Consider the following 16,604-nt stretch of genomic DNA (forward strand, 5'->3'; position numbering starts at 1 on the left):
TCTGCAGAGGTTCGATGTGGAGCTTGGGGTGAATCCTACACCTGCAGCAAGTGAGCAGAATGCAGCAGGAGCGTGGCAAAATTGCCATTTACCCACATAAATGGCTCCCATTTCACTGTTCCCATAGTGAACATATGAATGTGTGCACTGCTTTAGCTTGAATTTATCTTTTCATTGCTCTGAGTTCCGCCAGCCTCACTCCTGTCCTGCTCCTGGCCACAGAAGGGAAACAAAGTCATTGCCTGGCACAGGGGTTACTTGCCCCATTTGTCTGCAGATCTCCTTTGCAAGAGGAGAAGGTCAGACCCGTGCCTCAGTTTCCTCTCTCACTGCAAAGAGAAGAGCTGGTGGCAGGGGATGCACAGAGCTGCCTTGGAAAGATCCGCAGGGTTGAGCTGCTCTGGCTGTTTGCACCGCCTGGGACCCTGCAATCTGCGAGGAAGGAAACCGGCCTCAGGCAGCAGGAAAAAAGAGAAATCTCCCAGGACTTTCCAAAAGTTTTCCCACCCTGTGAAAAAAAAGGGCAGTGGTGCACATGTGCACTCATGCCCTGGGACTGCTGCAACTCCTCATGCTGCCCCGACCTGCAGGAGGGAAGAAAATGGCAGGGAGATCTACAAGGCAGGAGGGAACGAGGCTTGCAAAGAGGAATGACCTCTGTGAAGTGCTCTGAGGAGCAGCAGTTTGGAAAGGAGGATCTCAGCTACAGATGTGTGCGCAACGGATCCAAGAGCAGTCAGCTGCCATCCAGCTCGATGGGCGGCTGTTATCGGCACTCACGCTCCGTTCCACGACAGCTCCTTTTCAGACACTCTGTTCTGACAGGCTGAATAAGAAATTCCTCTTGTCTTCATTTTCCAAATCCAGAGTCAACGCTTTGTCCTTTTTGTGGCTGTGAAATATTTTGGCAATGCGGGGCTCCTTCTCCCACCTGGGAGTTTGCTTTGATTGCATTGACAGGGCAGTTGGACTAGATGGCCTTTAAGGGTCCTTTCCAACTCAAACGATGCTACGATTCTGTGACTTCCTTCAGCCCATTGCTGCAAGCAGGGCTCCAGGGGCTCTGCCAACACCACAAGAACTGAAGGAGGGAGGCAGAAGGGAGGAAGAGGAATCAGAGCTGCCCAAACTAGAACCCATGGACTCCAAAGGGTTGGCAGCAGGGTGTTTGTCATCACTGCAGATGTAGGGAGTATGTAGGAGCAGAGCCAGAATTTGCTTTGCATATGCTTTATACAAGAGTGAAAACTCAATCTGCTTAAAAACATGAAGAGCCAGAAGTGCTGCTGACGTGAGCCCAGGCTGTGACAGCTTTGGTTAAGGAAAATCACCCAGGTGAGCACAGGGCATGCTGCCGTCCTGCTCAGGGTGCTAGAAGAAGGCTTGTGTGTTTGCATTCTAGGTTACACTCCCTTTCCATTTATCAGGGAGACACCGTGGTTTCTTGTGCTTTATTATATTTAATGGGGTATTATTTTTTTTCTTGCTGGCTGTTTGTTTGAGAAATTTCTCCCAGGGGAGCTCCTTTTTGATCGCTTGGTTGCCAGACAGAATGACATCAGACAGACGCTCAGAGGAATGATATAAAGGCAGAGCCTTATTTCTTAATAACAGGCTCTGGCAAAACACAGAGTAAAGTTAAACATGCTGGAGAGCACCAGGACCCAACGCTGCATGGGCTGCAGGGCAGGGGGACAGGAGGGGCTGCTCTGCCCAGCCCATGCATGTTCACCCCTGTTTGTTTGTGGCCAGGGTGTCCTGGTCCCTTTGGGAGCAAAGGAGATGCGGTGGCAGAAGGCATGAAGGTGAGCTTGTGCTTGCAGACCAGCTGGTGCCAGTGTATGGCTGTGTGCACAGGGCACTGCTTATCAGTTCACTCTTTGTGCCCTCTGTGCTCCTTGCGGTGTTCCACAGACTTTCTGCCTGTTCCCTCTTCCTCATTCCAGCAGCTGATAGCAAGAGCTGAACGAGATGGTCAGACCCTCCCACTGGAGATGGGCAGCAGCCCAGGCACCAAGTGACCTAAGGTTCACAGCTGCCTCAATGCCCAGTTACAGATATTGGAGAAACCTCCTCAGTGAGAGCTCCTACACAGTCTGACACTGAGCTAAAAGCCATCTAATGTTATGGTTACATCTGGCTTTCAGTTTCTTCTTGCTTTTCTTCTTAAGTTGCTCATAAATTTTTTTTTTTGGGGGGGGGATAAAATTCCATTTGGGCTGAAGTTGTCTATGTTTGGACATCCCTCAAAACTTCATTTAAAGAAATGTAGAAAAGGGAGAAGAGGGCTCTGTCAATTCACATACTTTGTCATTCAAAACCTGAGCTTCCCCTCACTTCCATCTTGGACTCCCACATCCAATTCGTACCCTACTTCTCAACAGCACCCAGAACTGCCATGAGAAAATGCTGTGAAACCCACTGTGCCCTGAGGCTTTGTGGCCAATTCAGGCTCTCTGCTCTGTCAAGTTGGCTGAGATGGTTTCACCTCCTCCCATCTTTTCAGCACGCCGCATTTTGGAGGAGCAGTAAGGAAACCCAAGCAGCCAGCAGTGGGATCAAAGCGGGGGCTGTGTGGGGTGGGAGCAGTACGTGCCCAGGAGCCAGAGGACAACTCGCCTGGGAACAGAGCACTGTTGTCAGCCCCACAGAGGAGAGCATTCTCCATTCATGCCCACGCCATTGTCTGCCCCATGAGGAGCACCGTGCCGTGCCGCGGTGAGGATGTCTGTCTACACACAAGAGATGCACTGTGGCGGCTGCTGGGCAGGCAGGGAGGGGATGCACGAGTTAATTGGGCACAGAAAGGGGTCTGTAGGGGTCTTGTGTTTCCCACTCCCATTTGGGTTGATACGTTGCTGGAGGGGGAATTCCCAGTTTCTACTGGAGTCGGCACAACACAGACACCCTGGTTTGATGTGTGATACCTACAGGCAGAGTTTGGAGAGTCAAACCCACCAGATATGAGCCATGATGGGATTAAATCTGCAGTTTTTTCAGGAGTTCATATGGATTTCAAGAGCAGTGATTTGAACAAAGGCTTCTCCAATCAGCAGCTTTGGGAAGGGCCTTTGCGTGCTTTAGGCAGCTTTGGATAAATTAATCACAGAATTAGATGGCTTTGCCCAATTCACATGGCTTTGCCCCACCTGCAGAACCCTTGGATGTAAAAAGTCTGAGTGCCAGCTGTCACCAGACCAAGCTCTCATTCTCTTGAGGCAGTTCTCTGTACCCAGCTCAGTGAAGGTCCCAGATGTGGGTCTTCTCCTCCTTGTCTCCTCCCAAGCAACCCAACTCAGTGCAGACATCATTTTACCATCCCGTGGAGCAGCTGCCATCTGTGAGCAGATGGTTTGATGCTGTGGGATTAGTAAACCTGGATCTGAGCAACAAAAACCAAGGGGGAAAAATATAAAATAGCAAGCCTCAATGGCCGGTATGGCATCATTGCCCTGGGTGATAGCTTTCAGTGGGACAGATGGCACCGAGGCCTTGGAAGAGCAGTGAAGTAAGAAGGGCTGGAGTGACACAATGGATTTCTTGGGGGGTGAGGAGGGGATGCTGTCACCTGATATGTGTGCACCCCCATGTCTGTGCCACAATGCTCATTTGGAGCACGGTGAGACAGCTCTGCTGGCAGCCAGGGGCTGAGGGAGCCGGGTGCTTGGAGGGCTGTGCTGATGCTGCTTGGCTGCTCCAGGGACAACACGGTGAGAGCACACAGAGCAAAGCCTGACGTGGGGCTGTGACAGCGGTGTGCACCGGGAACCAGCAGCGCTCTTTCTCCTGGTGGCACAGAATAAAGGCTGAGCAAAGTTCATGGAAAACACAGCCGGTGTTGCACAATGCTGGCAAAAGGTCCCTTCATGGAGAACACACTGAGAGCTTTGAGGATGGGGGAAGGAGGAGAGCGAGTGATCCCACACTGCTGGCACTGCCTGTGCAGCCAGATGCTGCTCCTGGTGGCACGGCAGTGACCCGGGGCTGATGGATGCCAGGGCTCTCTGCCCTGCAAGAATGCAGCCCTGGCAGGGCAGGCAGGGAGGAGAGCAGCACACCCAGCATGCAGAAATCAAGACATTCCTTTCTCCCCCTGCAGACACAGACACGAGGCTGGGATGTGCAAGACAGCTCCTTGTGCCCGCAGTTTCACCACGGCCAGATGAAATGTAGGAGATAGGCCAAGAAATAGGCTTTGATGTGCAACCACCACCCGGCTCCTCTCTGTTATTCCTTCCCCCCCCGTGCCAAACCGAAGTAATAGATGCTTCCCCTCTGCCCCCATGATCCAAAGGTCCTCGCATGGACGAATTCATCACTCAGATAACTTCCCGCAGCCATGAGATGGGAAGGCCAAGGTAAATACACACCCATCCATCAGCAGATATGTGATGAAGCTCTCCTTTCTTCAAGGAGTTCACTGCAGAGGTTCAACCACAAAGCGATGCTGTAGCAAGGCAGTGGGATGCACAGAGCCACTGAGGATGCTGTCAGCATCCCCGCTAACAGGATTCATCCTGGGGTGCACAGCTCACATCCGAGGGGTTTGCCAGCAAAAATGACCCTTCCCTTCAAAAATGAAGTGTTTTCAAGCTGTGTGTATTGGTGGCTTTTGCTAGAAGGCAAAGATGAGAGGTAATGGCCTCACGCTGCACCAGGGGAGGTTCAGGTTGGTTGTTAGGAAACATTTCTTCTCAGAAAGAGAGATGCTGCGTTGCACAGCTGCCCAGGGAGTGGGGAGGTCACCATCCCTGGGGATGTTGCAGGGCTGTGGGGATGTGGCACTGAGGGATGTGGGCAGTGGGCACGGTGGGGTTGGGCTCAACGATCCGAGAGGTCTTTTCCAACCTGAATGATTGTGTGACTGTATGACTAAGGCAGCGGGGACAGGGCAGACGCCATTGGCACACAGCCTATAGACAAACAAAACTGAACTTTAGACCAGAAAAACCCGAATCTTTTCGAATCAAAATAGCCTCCAAAAGGCAAAAAGAAAAAAAGAGCAGATTAGGAGAGTGAAACAGATTCCCATGAAGAGAGCAAAGCTCCGAGTGCATCCGCACCGTGTCTCCACATCTCGTCTTCCCACGGAGGGACCCTGGCTGATCTCCAGACCCCAGCTGGGCAAGCAGCAAAAATGTTCCGACGCGACAAACTGTCTGATCCCTGCAGCACAGGGAACTGTCTCTGGAGCAGTGGGGCACTGAGTAAGATGCTCTCACTGCAGGGAGCCCCAGGCCAGCTCCCACCCTTATTGCAAAGGAGCAGGAGTCAGATAAAAGCTCCTCTGATAAGGATGAACTGTGCTATGCCCTCCTCTGGGCTCTGGAGGATTAACCCAACAGGAACATGATCTTGGGACTATAGTCTCTATGGGATGTGATGGGAGCTGCTGTGGACTCCAAGGAGTGCTGAGCAGACAAGTCCATATAGCAGCATGGCCATGGGAGCAATTGGCCAAAGTCAACGGCAATACTGGGAAAGGAGCTTGGTTACTGGCTGTGAGAACAAGGATCAGAGCATGATGGATCTGAGAATGTAATGTGTTTGCTTGGAGATGTCAAGAACAGAAATTTATTTGCTGTCAGGGTGGTGGCAAAGAAGAATAAAAGAGAGCAAGAGGGTGTAGCAGATATACTTCACTCCAGCTTTGTTGCACCCCACCCTTCAGCCCCAACCTTGGGTGGATTTGGGTTTCTTTGGACTGAGGATGGTTCAAGAGAAGAAATCAGGAGTGAAGTCAGGATCAAAGCCTTAAAAAGTCTTCTGCACCAACACAGTGTGAGGAATAGGCACATACCAGAACACCTCCCTGCCACTGGTGCCCGTTTTTCCCTTACCCTTTGCACATACCTTAGAGCTCTGCTCTGTGACTCTGCTGAGTTGGCTCCAACAATAGACATAATTTATATTCGGTGGGAGACCTGACTTCCCTCCCACCACCTCTGCAAGATACAAGTGCTCTGCCTGTAAATGCTGATACAGGGGAAACGAGCTGCTTGCTGCAAGCTCTCCGTGCCGTTCTCATTGGCATGTGATATATCACAACTAACAGTCTCTCCTTCATGATATTACCAGCCCCGACCCGTGATCTTGGGAAGAATTCAAAGTCCAGCTTATCAGCAAAAAAATAAGCTAGTTAAACTTAAAACAGCAAGACGCAGCTTGGGCTAGAGGATGATTTATTAAGAAACACGGACTTCGGAGACAGAGAGAGGGAAAGGAAGCCACAAACCCCACATACAGCCTGTAAAAGTTCCAGTTTATAATCTAACATGAGTGGCTGCACTGCTCTGGCTGAGAAATCATCTGGGATCCATCACAAGGTGGAGGCACGCAGCTGCAATGAATCCACGGGTGGGAGCATCACTCCCGTGTGCGCAGTGCAGAACGTGGATCTGAGGACACAGCCCTGCTCGGGCACCCCAAGCCCTGCATTTCCCAGGATGGAGCACCCAGGGGGCTGAGGCTCACCTCTGGGGGTGCTCCCCTTGTTTGGGCACAGCCTGGCTCCAGCGAGACTTCATGCATCCCCCCTTTCAGCTGCAAATAGCCGTGGTGCTCCACGTGGGCAGCATGCCATTGGATGCTCCATCTGGGCAGCGAGCCGTTGCTCCCTGCTAACCAGGCACAAATATTTCCCTGTGGTATCTAATGACTTGTTAAAAGCAGGCAACTCTATTACAAATACGGATCTGAATATAAAATCGCACCTCAAACAAGGCAAAGGCAAATGATGTACAATAATACTTTACACTCACATTTCTTTTTTTTTTATTTTACGAGAGCAGAGCAAAGCATTTGAAATGAAGTGAAAAGAAGATATCAGAAACCAGGTGTTGTTTTTGTGAGACCTTTTGATTTGGAAGAAACTCACTTTTTCCACTAGGAAGCTGTTACATCCCAAGCCTTTGGCTCACACTTCCAGAAAGCACTGCAGGCGTTATTAATGACCACCAAAACATGAGGACCAAAGCATCTGAGCTGACACCTCCCTTCCTGCTGAAGGATTACACTCATTCATAAAATCCAAAAGAAAAAAAAAAAAGCCAATCTGATAGCATGAGCTGGGATGAAAATCATTCAGGAAACAAAGCAGCGAGGCTGGATTTCATACCTTCAGCCACACCACTCTCAGTAGGGCCTGGGATTTTAATGCAGCCTTTGAAACAGGAGAGAAGCAGAGTATCTGGTGAGTGGGAAGGGCTAAAGGCAGTGAGGAGATTGGGTAAATCCCTGTCCTCCTCTCCCAGCCCCAGGGGTAACCCAGACCCACTGCTTCCCATGTGCACCCTCCTTGCTGGGACCCCTCTCCCCGTGTTTGTGCATTCTTGTTTTACAGGGAGGGAAACGCCAGCGAGAGCCAGCAAACATAAACTGAGTGAGCAGGGAAGCTAACAAGCTGCCCGTAAAAACAGAGCTGCAAGAGCCTGGGGCGAGGGGCTGGCAGTGGAGGGGCCGTGCATTGGGGCTACCATATTGCAGAGTGCTTCCACACCAAAAAGGGCCCCTGCAGGCCCATTTGGGTGTGGGCTGCCTGTGGTTCCCACTTGCATGTTTGGGTTTTGCTGGTGCAGGCACTGCCATGTGTCCATGCTGCAGCCAAGGCTGCCTGTGCCAGCATCCCTTGCAAATGAGTGCACGGGAAAGAGGAACAACAATGGGTGGCAGTCAGGAACTGAGGCTCAGCTCCCAGCCCTGCCATGGCACAGCTGCCCCACTAAAAAAGCACCAACACCCCCCAAAATGCGATGCTTCACCAAATTTCCAGCCAGCTGTGTGCTGCTCTGACACACAGCACGCCCCCAGGCAGCCCCAGCCCTCTTCCCTTGAGTGCAGATGCTGCAATGCAGTTCTGCCACAGAAATATTTCCACCCCACTGTGACACACAGAGCATGTTTTGAAACGCTGCAAGGCATTGCAAAATGTCTCTGTGGTCGCTGTTTATCCTGCTGAGATGGAGAATGGGGTTCCTGGTCTGTGCTGCTGTGGATGTGGTTGGGGAAATGCCAGCACTCGCTGCACAAATGATCAGTGCAGTGGATGCTGTGGGAGGATGTGAGAACGCCATCATTTATGTGCAATGAGCTGTGCCTGTTCTTGGCTTCACCCACCTGGTTTTGGGAGTTTGCTTCCAACTGGAGCTGCTCACAGTGGCCAGGACCCTTTTGGGACATTTGGGCCAGAGCTGGGTTCTGTTCTGGGTCCTTTCCGTGCCAAGGAAATAGACCCACATTGCTCTCATCCTGCCAGCACTCCAGTACAGACAAGCAAACACATGACCAAACTTGAGCAAACCTGCAGGGTGAGAGCTTAGTGAATGCAGACTGAAAAACTCTCCTTTTTTGGTCCTTTCCTGTTTTACAGCTGGTCAGAGGACGTGGGCAAATGTTCTCAGCATGATCTAAGAGCCAGGTGACACTTTCTGGGACTTTCCTAAGAGGATGCAGAGAGCAGCATTCACTCCCTGCCACCACGCACTTGAACACAAGAGGTTTGCACAAGAAGTCATTGACACCTGAAGGAAAAACCCAACCACTGGTCACAGAAGAGAACAGGATCATTAAGATTGGAAAAGACCACTGGGTTCATCTCCAACCATTAACCCATCCCTGCCATGCCCACTGTCCACGTCTCTCAGTACCACATCCATCCCCTTATTGAACCCCTGCAGGGATGGGGACTCCACCACTGGATCTGACATAGCCTCACCTGAGGACATCAGTTCCTGCTCTTGGAAACACCCAGCTCCAAAAGAAACGAGAGCTGCGATTAGAAAATGCACCCTTCTAATCTGCACTGACATCTCCATTGATTTTTGGGTTCATTGGCTCTTGGAAGCTCGAGAAACCCAAGCTCAGATTTGGTAAACTCTGAGACGAATGCTCCTGCATTTCCAGTTGGGGCTGAACAGGTCGTGGTTCCCCACGCCCCGCACGGGGCTGACATCAGTTCCTCTCGTTTTTATTGTCCCAGGCCCAGCTCTGGCCCTGATTTTTAATTGCCTCATAATTTCTGCAGCACTTAGAGCTTTTATAAGCCTCCTGCCTTCCCCGAGGTCAAGAATGAGTGCCCCCAGATCCCCCATTTTCTTAATCACCGAATAGTTGTGAGCAGTAAAAGAGGAACGTGGATGCCATTTCCTCGCATTGAAGGGTGCACTGCAGTTTAACGAAGGCAAAGGGGGGAAAATGATTGAGGGATGAAGTAACTTTGTGGCCTTCCTTGGCCACCTCCATCTCCTGGTGTCAGGGAGCACCAGAAAGGTGGAGATGCTGGGGAAGGACAGATGTCCTTCATGCTTTTGGGGTGGTTTGTTGTCAGACTCTTTATAGGGGCCGGTAGCACTGAGGGTAGGTTTAACCCTGCCCAGTTTGCCAGAATTGGGCCTGGTGGACTGACTGCCTGTGGGTGGTAGGAAGCAGGCAGGCTTTGGCTTGCTTTCATTAGGAGCAGACTGAAGCTGTATGAGGCTCTGAAGGAGGTGTAAGGAGGAGCTGCAGCCAGGAGGGGTTTTCTAGGGAAGGTTTCCCATTCTAACAGCCCCCACGCAGCCAATCTGTGCCCAGCACTGATGGAGACAGCCCCATCCCAAAGCAGCCCAAGGCCTGGTTTGCAGGCAGCAGCACACGGAGTACAGAACCATAGAATCATAAAGGTTGGGAAAGGCCTCCAACATCACTGAGTCCAACCCCAAGCCGCCCCACCATGCCAACATTCCTCAATGCCACATCCCCATGGTTATGGAGCATCCCCAGGGACAGTGACCCCCCACTCCCTGGGCAGCTGTGCAGTGCAGCACTGCTCTTTTAGCAGAGATTTAACCTCAGTGAGAACTGAACAAAGCTGTTCAAGCAAATTCTACACTCGGCAAAAAATGAACCTCCCCAGATGTCCCTAAATAGATGTACTGACTTACTCTGTTTGCACTCAGATTTCCCCCAGGAAAATACTAAGTTGGAGAGGCCAGAAGTGTCCCTGCTCCCCCCAGATACCAGGATGGACAGAAATAACACAGCATGGTCCTAGGATAACAATGACTTCGTGCTGTTGTGTTATAGCCCTAAACATAGCCAGCCCTACTGCAGTGCAGATAAGTTCATTGGGAGCTGACAGACACCAAATACTTGCTTGATTTCATGTGCTGGGGCTGAAAAATTTCATTAGCATCAGAAGCACTAAAGAAAAAAGCATTTTTCTAGCTCTCAGAGTCAGCAAAAAGCTCAAAGACGTCCAAGAGGGAATCAAAAGGCAGAAGAAACGGCAGCAACAGAAGCAAAATGAAATAGAGAGTTCTTGCTGAGTGCTGATGCTGGAGATGCAAATCGTGATTTGTGAACGCCTGGAGATGGAGAAGTGGAGGCCATCCGAAAAGGGAGCGAATAAATGAGACTTTGTATGAGGTCCATAGAGATAACTCAAAGCGAGAGCGAGCCGGTGTTTTTCCAGCTGAATAGAGTTCTGCCAGACAGCATTTTGCAGGCAGGTTTTGATGTGATGAAAACATCTATTCAGGATTCTGAACGCATTGTGCTTGGGGAAGGTGAGCAGCAGCACCAAGCCGTGCCCCTGCCCTCTCTCAGATCCTGCATTACTTTGAGCACTGAGGACTGCAAAGGGCTAAAAGTCACAGCTGTGATTTATTTTCCCCTTTCTTTCCACATTGAGCATCCTTGCTCACACAGCCTCCTGCACCCTGAGCTACACCACACTCCCAACCCACAGGGAATGATGCAAAAAGATGCAGGGAATATTGCAGGGCTGGAAATGATGGCTCACAGAGAGATGGGCAGGGGGTGGCAGGTCCTCACAGCCCCCCCAGCTGACACCTTCAGGGGGAGGTCGGCACAGAAACAGCACAGCACAGCCAAAATACGCGGTGGTGCCGGCGGCCCAGGTAGGTGCTCGGGGAGGGATGTCCATAGGGTGGGCTGTGGAAAGCTGGCCGGCGGCTGCACAAAGCCTGCTGTGAGCCAAAGCAAACAGCTCCTGCTCCAAGTGCCTGCCTGGCTCAGCGCACAGAGAGGCACCGAGGCACAAGGTGAGGTGCTGGAAACGGAGCTGGGAGCACCGGGGGCCTTAACCTTCACTTCTTGGGCTGCTCCTGGGTTTGCAGGAGATGGGGGAGCCATTTATTTGTTGCATTTGTGCTGTCGGCAGCGAGCCAGCAGCTCAGAGCACCGTGCATCACACAGCACCGTGCATCACACAGCACTCTGCTGCCCCGCACCCCTCCTAGAAATGTGCAAACGAACCCATTCTAAGAAAGCACCTTAAGATCTCCATACCCCTCTCATCTGAGCCCTTCTGCTGCATGTGCTCCAGCGATGCGCTGTGAACACAGGGCCACCCCTGGCTGCTGCTGGCTGCTCCTGTCCCCTGCCACAGATGGCACGGGTCCCAGTGGATGGCATGGCCCAGTTGTGACCGAGGTGTGGAGGGCGGTGGGAGGCGATGGCTGGAGGCCAACCACCCTGCCATGAGATCCCCAACTGTTCTCCATGAAGAATGGCCCCTTGTCCTGCCCCAACCAAGGGACAGCCGGGCGGTGTTGGGGACAAAACATCGATTTGCAGAACCATCAACAAAGGAAGCCCAACAGCCGAGGCAGACGGGGATACCTCAGCCCTTGGCATGGACCCAGCAGTGCCACAGACATCATTTCATGCTGGGATTCCTGCAAAGCAAAGGGCAGCCGCCCTTTTCCCCAAGCACTGTGGGACGTATGGGATGAGTGTGTGTGTCACAGAGTGACATTTATTGTTTTTTTTCACACACACAGCCTGCTTTCTCCCATAGCCTGCCCACCGTGGGGAACAGACACATGGGAACCTGCCCAAGTTATGTCATTCATAACCAACTGAGCGTATGGGGTTTGCTTGCTTCCTTCTGTCCACCAGAAAAGTCCCAAAATATGGGTTGGTCATAGAATTTACTCTTCCTGATGTCAGAGCTGCATGCAGCTCTGCAGGGCAAAGGCAGCAGATGCACTGAGTGATGCCAAAGAACAAGCAGGCAGCAATAAAAGGAGTTGGGCTTGGTGATCCCTCCCAGTTGTGAAAAGGCACTCACCTGCCACAGCCTGCAGTGAATCCCTCTCCTGCTGGTGGTCCTCATGCAGGAATTTGCAAGCATCAACCCAGAGCCTTGGGGTGGGAGGGTGAGGGTTGGGGTGAGCGTCCACAGGTGGGTTTGGGGGTATTTCCTGAGCAGCAGAAGCCAGTGAGTCTGTGGGAGAGAGCAACAGCTTGTCATTCTTGATATCAAAGCCACCAGCTATATGTTACATTTAATAGGACAGTTATCGAATGTTAAATACTGGCATGATTAAAAGCATATTTATAGAGGATTAACAGCTCTGTAATGGCTGCATGTCTGCTCCGAGGCCCTTAAATCTCCCTGAATATGTTTCTAATCATCTATACAATAACCATCTTAATAAATCAGAATTAAAGGCATGTTTGGGTGAGCGCGGATCCCAGCCTGCACCTGGCAGCCTTTTGTAGATGGGAAAAAAGAAAACTCCCAATTTCTGTACAAAAAATGCCATTCTATGGGGGGTGTTTCTCACTCTGCATCACTCCAGGCCTCCCGGGATGGGTCTGGGCTGTCCCAGGGCAGTGCGTGTCCTGCTGTCAGCAAAGCACTGCAGCACAGCAAAGGCATTCTGCAAAAATAAACGCCGGGGCAGAGTTGGAAATGTTTATTTTCCAAGAGCAGGCCATTCATCCAGCGACACCGCTCTGCTCCAGAGAGTCCCCCTCTGTTTATATGGGATGATTAATGAGACGCAGATTGTCTGTAGCCCTGACGGATGCTGCAGTCACCAAGTATGAACTTGGGAGTGATCCCACCTCTGCCTGGGCCATCCTGATTGGCCTGGAGAACGGATTTTCTTCCTGTTTTGTGCAATCAAATCCAAGATTTTATTGCTTTTTTTTTGATTTTATGGTCTCTCCATCCACCCTCTGCAATCAGTCCTCTTTAGGCTCTTTAGGCTGCGACCTCCACTAAGATGGGAGCGGGGCTCAGAGAGCTCCAGGCAAACAAAGGGGCCGAGCCAATCCTAAAGGAAGGAGCAAACCCAAGAGCCGAGGTGTGCTCATGACCATACACCACGATGTGCTCCTGCCCTGCAGCCTGAAAGCAGTGCCATGCCCATAAGACACAGGCTGTCCCTGTCCTCATCACTCCACCATCACTCATGTTGGTTTTGTGCCGTCTGCTCACCCCATGGGTGCATACCTGACTTCCCCATAGAGAGATTTAAGAAAAGCTCAGTTTTCACCCTTTGAGAAGCTGCCATAAATCACTCCCCACCGTTAACAGGCACAGCTGCACAGGGGGTGGTGGGTCACTGACCATGGGGGTGTTCCAGCACCGTGGGGATGTGGCACTGAGGGAGGTGGGCAGTGGGCATGGGGTGGGCTGGGGTTGGGTTTGGGGGTCTGAGAAGTCTTTTCCAAGCTGAGTGATTCTATGAGTTGTTTCTAATTGCAGCTGGGAGGGACTGGGGAGCTGTGGCTGAGACCAACCTGTGTAAGTGGGCTCTAATTAGCCCCACTAATCAAACGCCACCAGGGGAATCACTCTGCACAGAGACAGAGGAGCTGAGGGAAAGTGCAGGACACAAATTAATGAGCCCAATTAATAATAATAATAGCAAAGACATTTTTGCAATGGCTAAAAGGGGTTGGATTGAAACCATCTTGAACTTGTCACCACAACAATGCTTTTGCACCCCTCCGAAATATGGCTCAGGGCAGCAGCAGTTGACACATTTCTCCAGCACTTGAAGCTCAAATTGAAAAACTGCCATTAACATTAAAAAGGAAAAAAAAAAAAAAAACTTTTAAAAACTCCATACGTTCCTATTTTTTTTCCTCCTTTCTGATTCACCCTTCCGATATTTTGCTTGGACTCCAGTCCTGATGCATTCGTCCTCCTTAGCACATTTTTGGGTTGCTTCCACCATTGTTCTTGGAAACGTCTTTTTTTAAAGGACATATATTTAGATATACAACCTGGTCTCCCATGTTAAAAATCCTGCTTGAAGCTGGAAGGGGAAAGCATGCAGGAAAGTGAGCCAAGCCCCGGGCCAAAGCTGCTGCCCCGGGCGCTCGTGGTGTGCATGGGGGTGCATGCAGCACGGGTGTGTGTGTGTGTGCAAGGGGTGTGCATGCAGTTTGCACAAGCATGTGTGCAAGGGGTGTGCATGAAGCTGTGTGTGCATCTGCACGTGTGTGCAAGGGATTACATGGAGGTGGGTGTGCATGAATCTGTGCATGTGTGCGTGTGCAAGGGGCTTTTTGCACCGGGTCAGGAGAGAGTGCAGGTGGCTACGTGGTGCTGGGGGACCTCGAGGTGTCAGCACAGTTGCTGGCACAGTGGGTGGGATGTTCTGTGTGTGGCACTGGAGGGCTCTGTCTCCAGTGCAGAGACATCTCCCAAAGCTCTGCCAGCACAAACAGCAGGGCTCACTGCTCCAGCCCTATAGTCCCCAGAGGGGCTGGAGCATGGCCCCGCATCACCATCACACCCAGCAGCCCAAGCTGGGTTCAGAGGGTCATGAGCATTTCCTTCAATCTTGCAGCATGCCCAAGTGTCTTTGCAGCAATGCTTTGGGCATGGTGAGGGGCTGCACAGGCTGCATGGGCAGCTGCACCCCGTGCATTGGGGCTGGGGCAGGCTGGATTTAATAACCCGCGAGCGCTCAGCCCGCACCCAAACATCTCATTTTGAAAAGCCAGCTCAGAGTCCAAGAAGCACTCGCAGGCTTTTCATAAACACACTTTAATAATCTTCATCAAGAATTTTAATACAGAGCGAGCAGCTTGCCAGGAAATGCATTTACACTGTCAGCTGCCGAGAGAAATGGCCCTGCACTGCTGCTCAATACCAGAAACACCCTCTCCCCCTCCCTCCCATGCTTCCTTTCCTTCCCTTTGTATGAATGTGATGGAGCTGGAGAGCAGGTGGGGTGCAGGCAAGCAGCACAGAGATGCTGCCCATCTCCCATTGGGATGCTGCCCATCTCCATTTGAGATACAGAGACTCATGCTATACCTCTTCTTTTTCTGATAGTTTGGGGTTTTAAAGGCTGCAGGCAGCATCTTTCCCTCTCTTCTGCTAACCTGCAGTATTGGGGGGTAGCTACAGAAAGCTGGTTATTTAGATGATGGGAAAAACCAGGCGGTTGCAAGCTATGGATGTGGTTCCAACAGCCTTTCCTTCACAGCAAAGATTAATGGGATCACAAAAAATGTCCTGGCTGGCTGTGGCATTAAACAATTAAAGGTTGAGGGTTCACCATCTGCTGGCGCATCAGGTTTTGGTTGCTGCCAGAGGCAAAATACCCGATTTGATGTACCCCGGGCCCACAGGGCTGCTGATGGTGGGAATTGTGTTTTACAGCCTTTTTCCCAACAGCTGAAAACGCTCTGCTGTAACACTGCGTGTGCTGCTCTGAGCACTGCGCCGTGCCCTCCCCAAGCGTGCAAAGAACATCACCGTGTCCCTGTACACTGATGGAGAATGCCCTCTTCCTCCATCACCTCTGCAGCCCTATGACCCTAAAGCTGAGAGGAAAAGAAATGAGGCTCACCCCAGCAATGCCTCGAGCCAGGGGAACCCTAAAACCAAGCACAGGCAACGAGTGGGACAACGCAGGTGTCCCGAGGCAGGGCTGGAAGCAGAGCTGTTGTACCTTGTTTGTGTTTCTATGGTATTACCCCACTGCTGGCTCCCCTCCCGCAGCCCCCACCAGCTGCATCTCAGCGAGGTTAATTTCTAACATGAAAAACGGCCTCCCAGGAGCAGCCGTGGTTGATTTAAAATAATAAAAATGGAAATCTCAGATTTGATGACTAATCCCAGGAGAGGGGCTTAAATTAGCGGGAACCAATCGGCCGCAAAAGACCAGAGGAAAATTCCTGCTGGACTTTTCTCCTCGGTCCACTCCCTGGCTTCATTTTCCATCCCCAGATCCTTCCAGCCTGCAAACATATACAGTGTTGCCTCGGCAACCATGAGACGAGATATACGTACACGAAAAAATGAGACAATCTCTTTCCTCGGCGATTGCCTGGAAGGTGGAAAATGGAAACCTCTCATAGCAAGGCCAGCCCATCCTCAACACCCCAACCTGCCCCGAAATGCACCAGCTCCCATGGGAATGCTCATAGCATCCTTCACCCACGCTGGTCTCTGACATGCACCGCTCCTTCAGCCCATGGGAGGATGCTTGGGATACGCTGGTCCTCTAAAACAGCAGGAATGCTGCACGTGCCTGGTGGTGAAAGCAAAACATCCTCCTACAAATAAGCAGAAGGCTGAAAACGAGGGGAAATAGCTGGGTGAAGCGGGCCACTCACATGTCTTGTGGCTGTGACAGAGCAGTAAGGAAAAGCTGCCTTTAGTACCCTGTTACAACTGATAACATTGGGTTGAGTTGGGATGATGTTGGGCTGGGTTGGAGGCTCCCATGGAGCAGTTCCTTCAGCTCAGCCACCGTGTGCTCTGCTTGGGATGCCAGAAAAAGCTTCAAGTGAAATTCTGGCATCCTCAGAATCGGTGTGGATTTTGCCTCAAGTCTCATCTGAAA

At 51.4% G+C, this 16,604-nt stretch overlaps 1 protein-coding gene across 5 annotated transcripts in view; it reads right to left on the reverse strand.

Moving 5' to 3' along the window:
* The window catches only part of LOC125703586 (uncharacterized), a 71,286-nt gene that overhangs the window by 10,214 nt on the left and 44,468 nt on the right, over positions 1 to 16,604 (reverse strand). For 4 of the 5 annotated variants that reach the window (XR_007380898.1, XM_048968255.1, XM_048968254.1 and 1 more), the window contains exon 2: positions 12,074 to 12,229. Coding sequence is in view for 3 of the 5 variants with exons in the window: in XM_048968255.1 (XP_048824212.1) it covers positions 12,074 to 12,229 (156 nt within the window). In the remaining 2 variants the exon portion in view is untranslated. Of the gene's footprint in view, positions 1 to 5,853; positions 5,951 to 12,073; positions 12,230 to 16,604 lie in introns of those variants that run through there. The other variant, XR_007380903.1, reaches the window with a different exon arrangement.

This window comes from Lagopus muta, chromosome 22, assembly GCF_023343835.1.
Source record: "Lagopus muta isolate bLagMut1 chromosome 22, bLagMut1 primary, whole genome shotgun sequence".
Classification (NCBI taxonomy): Eukaryota; Metazoa; Chordata; class Aves; order Galliformes; family Phasianidae; genus Lagopus; species Lagopus muta.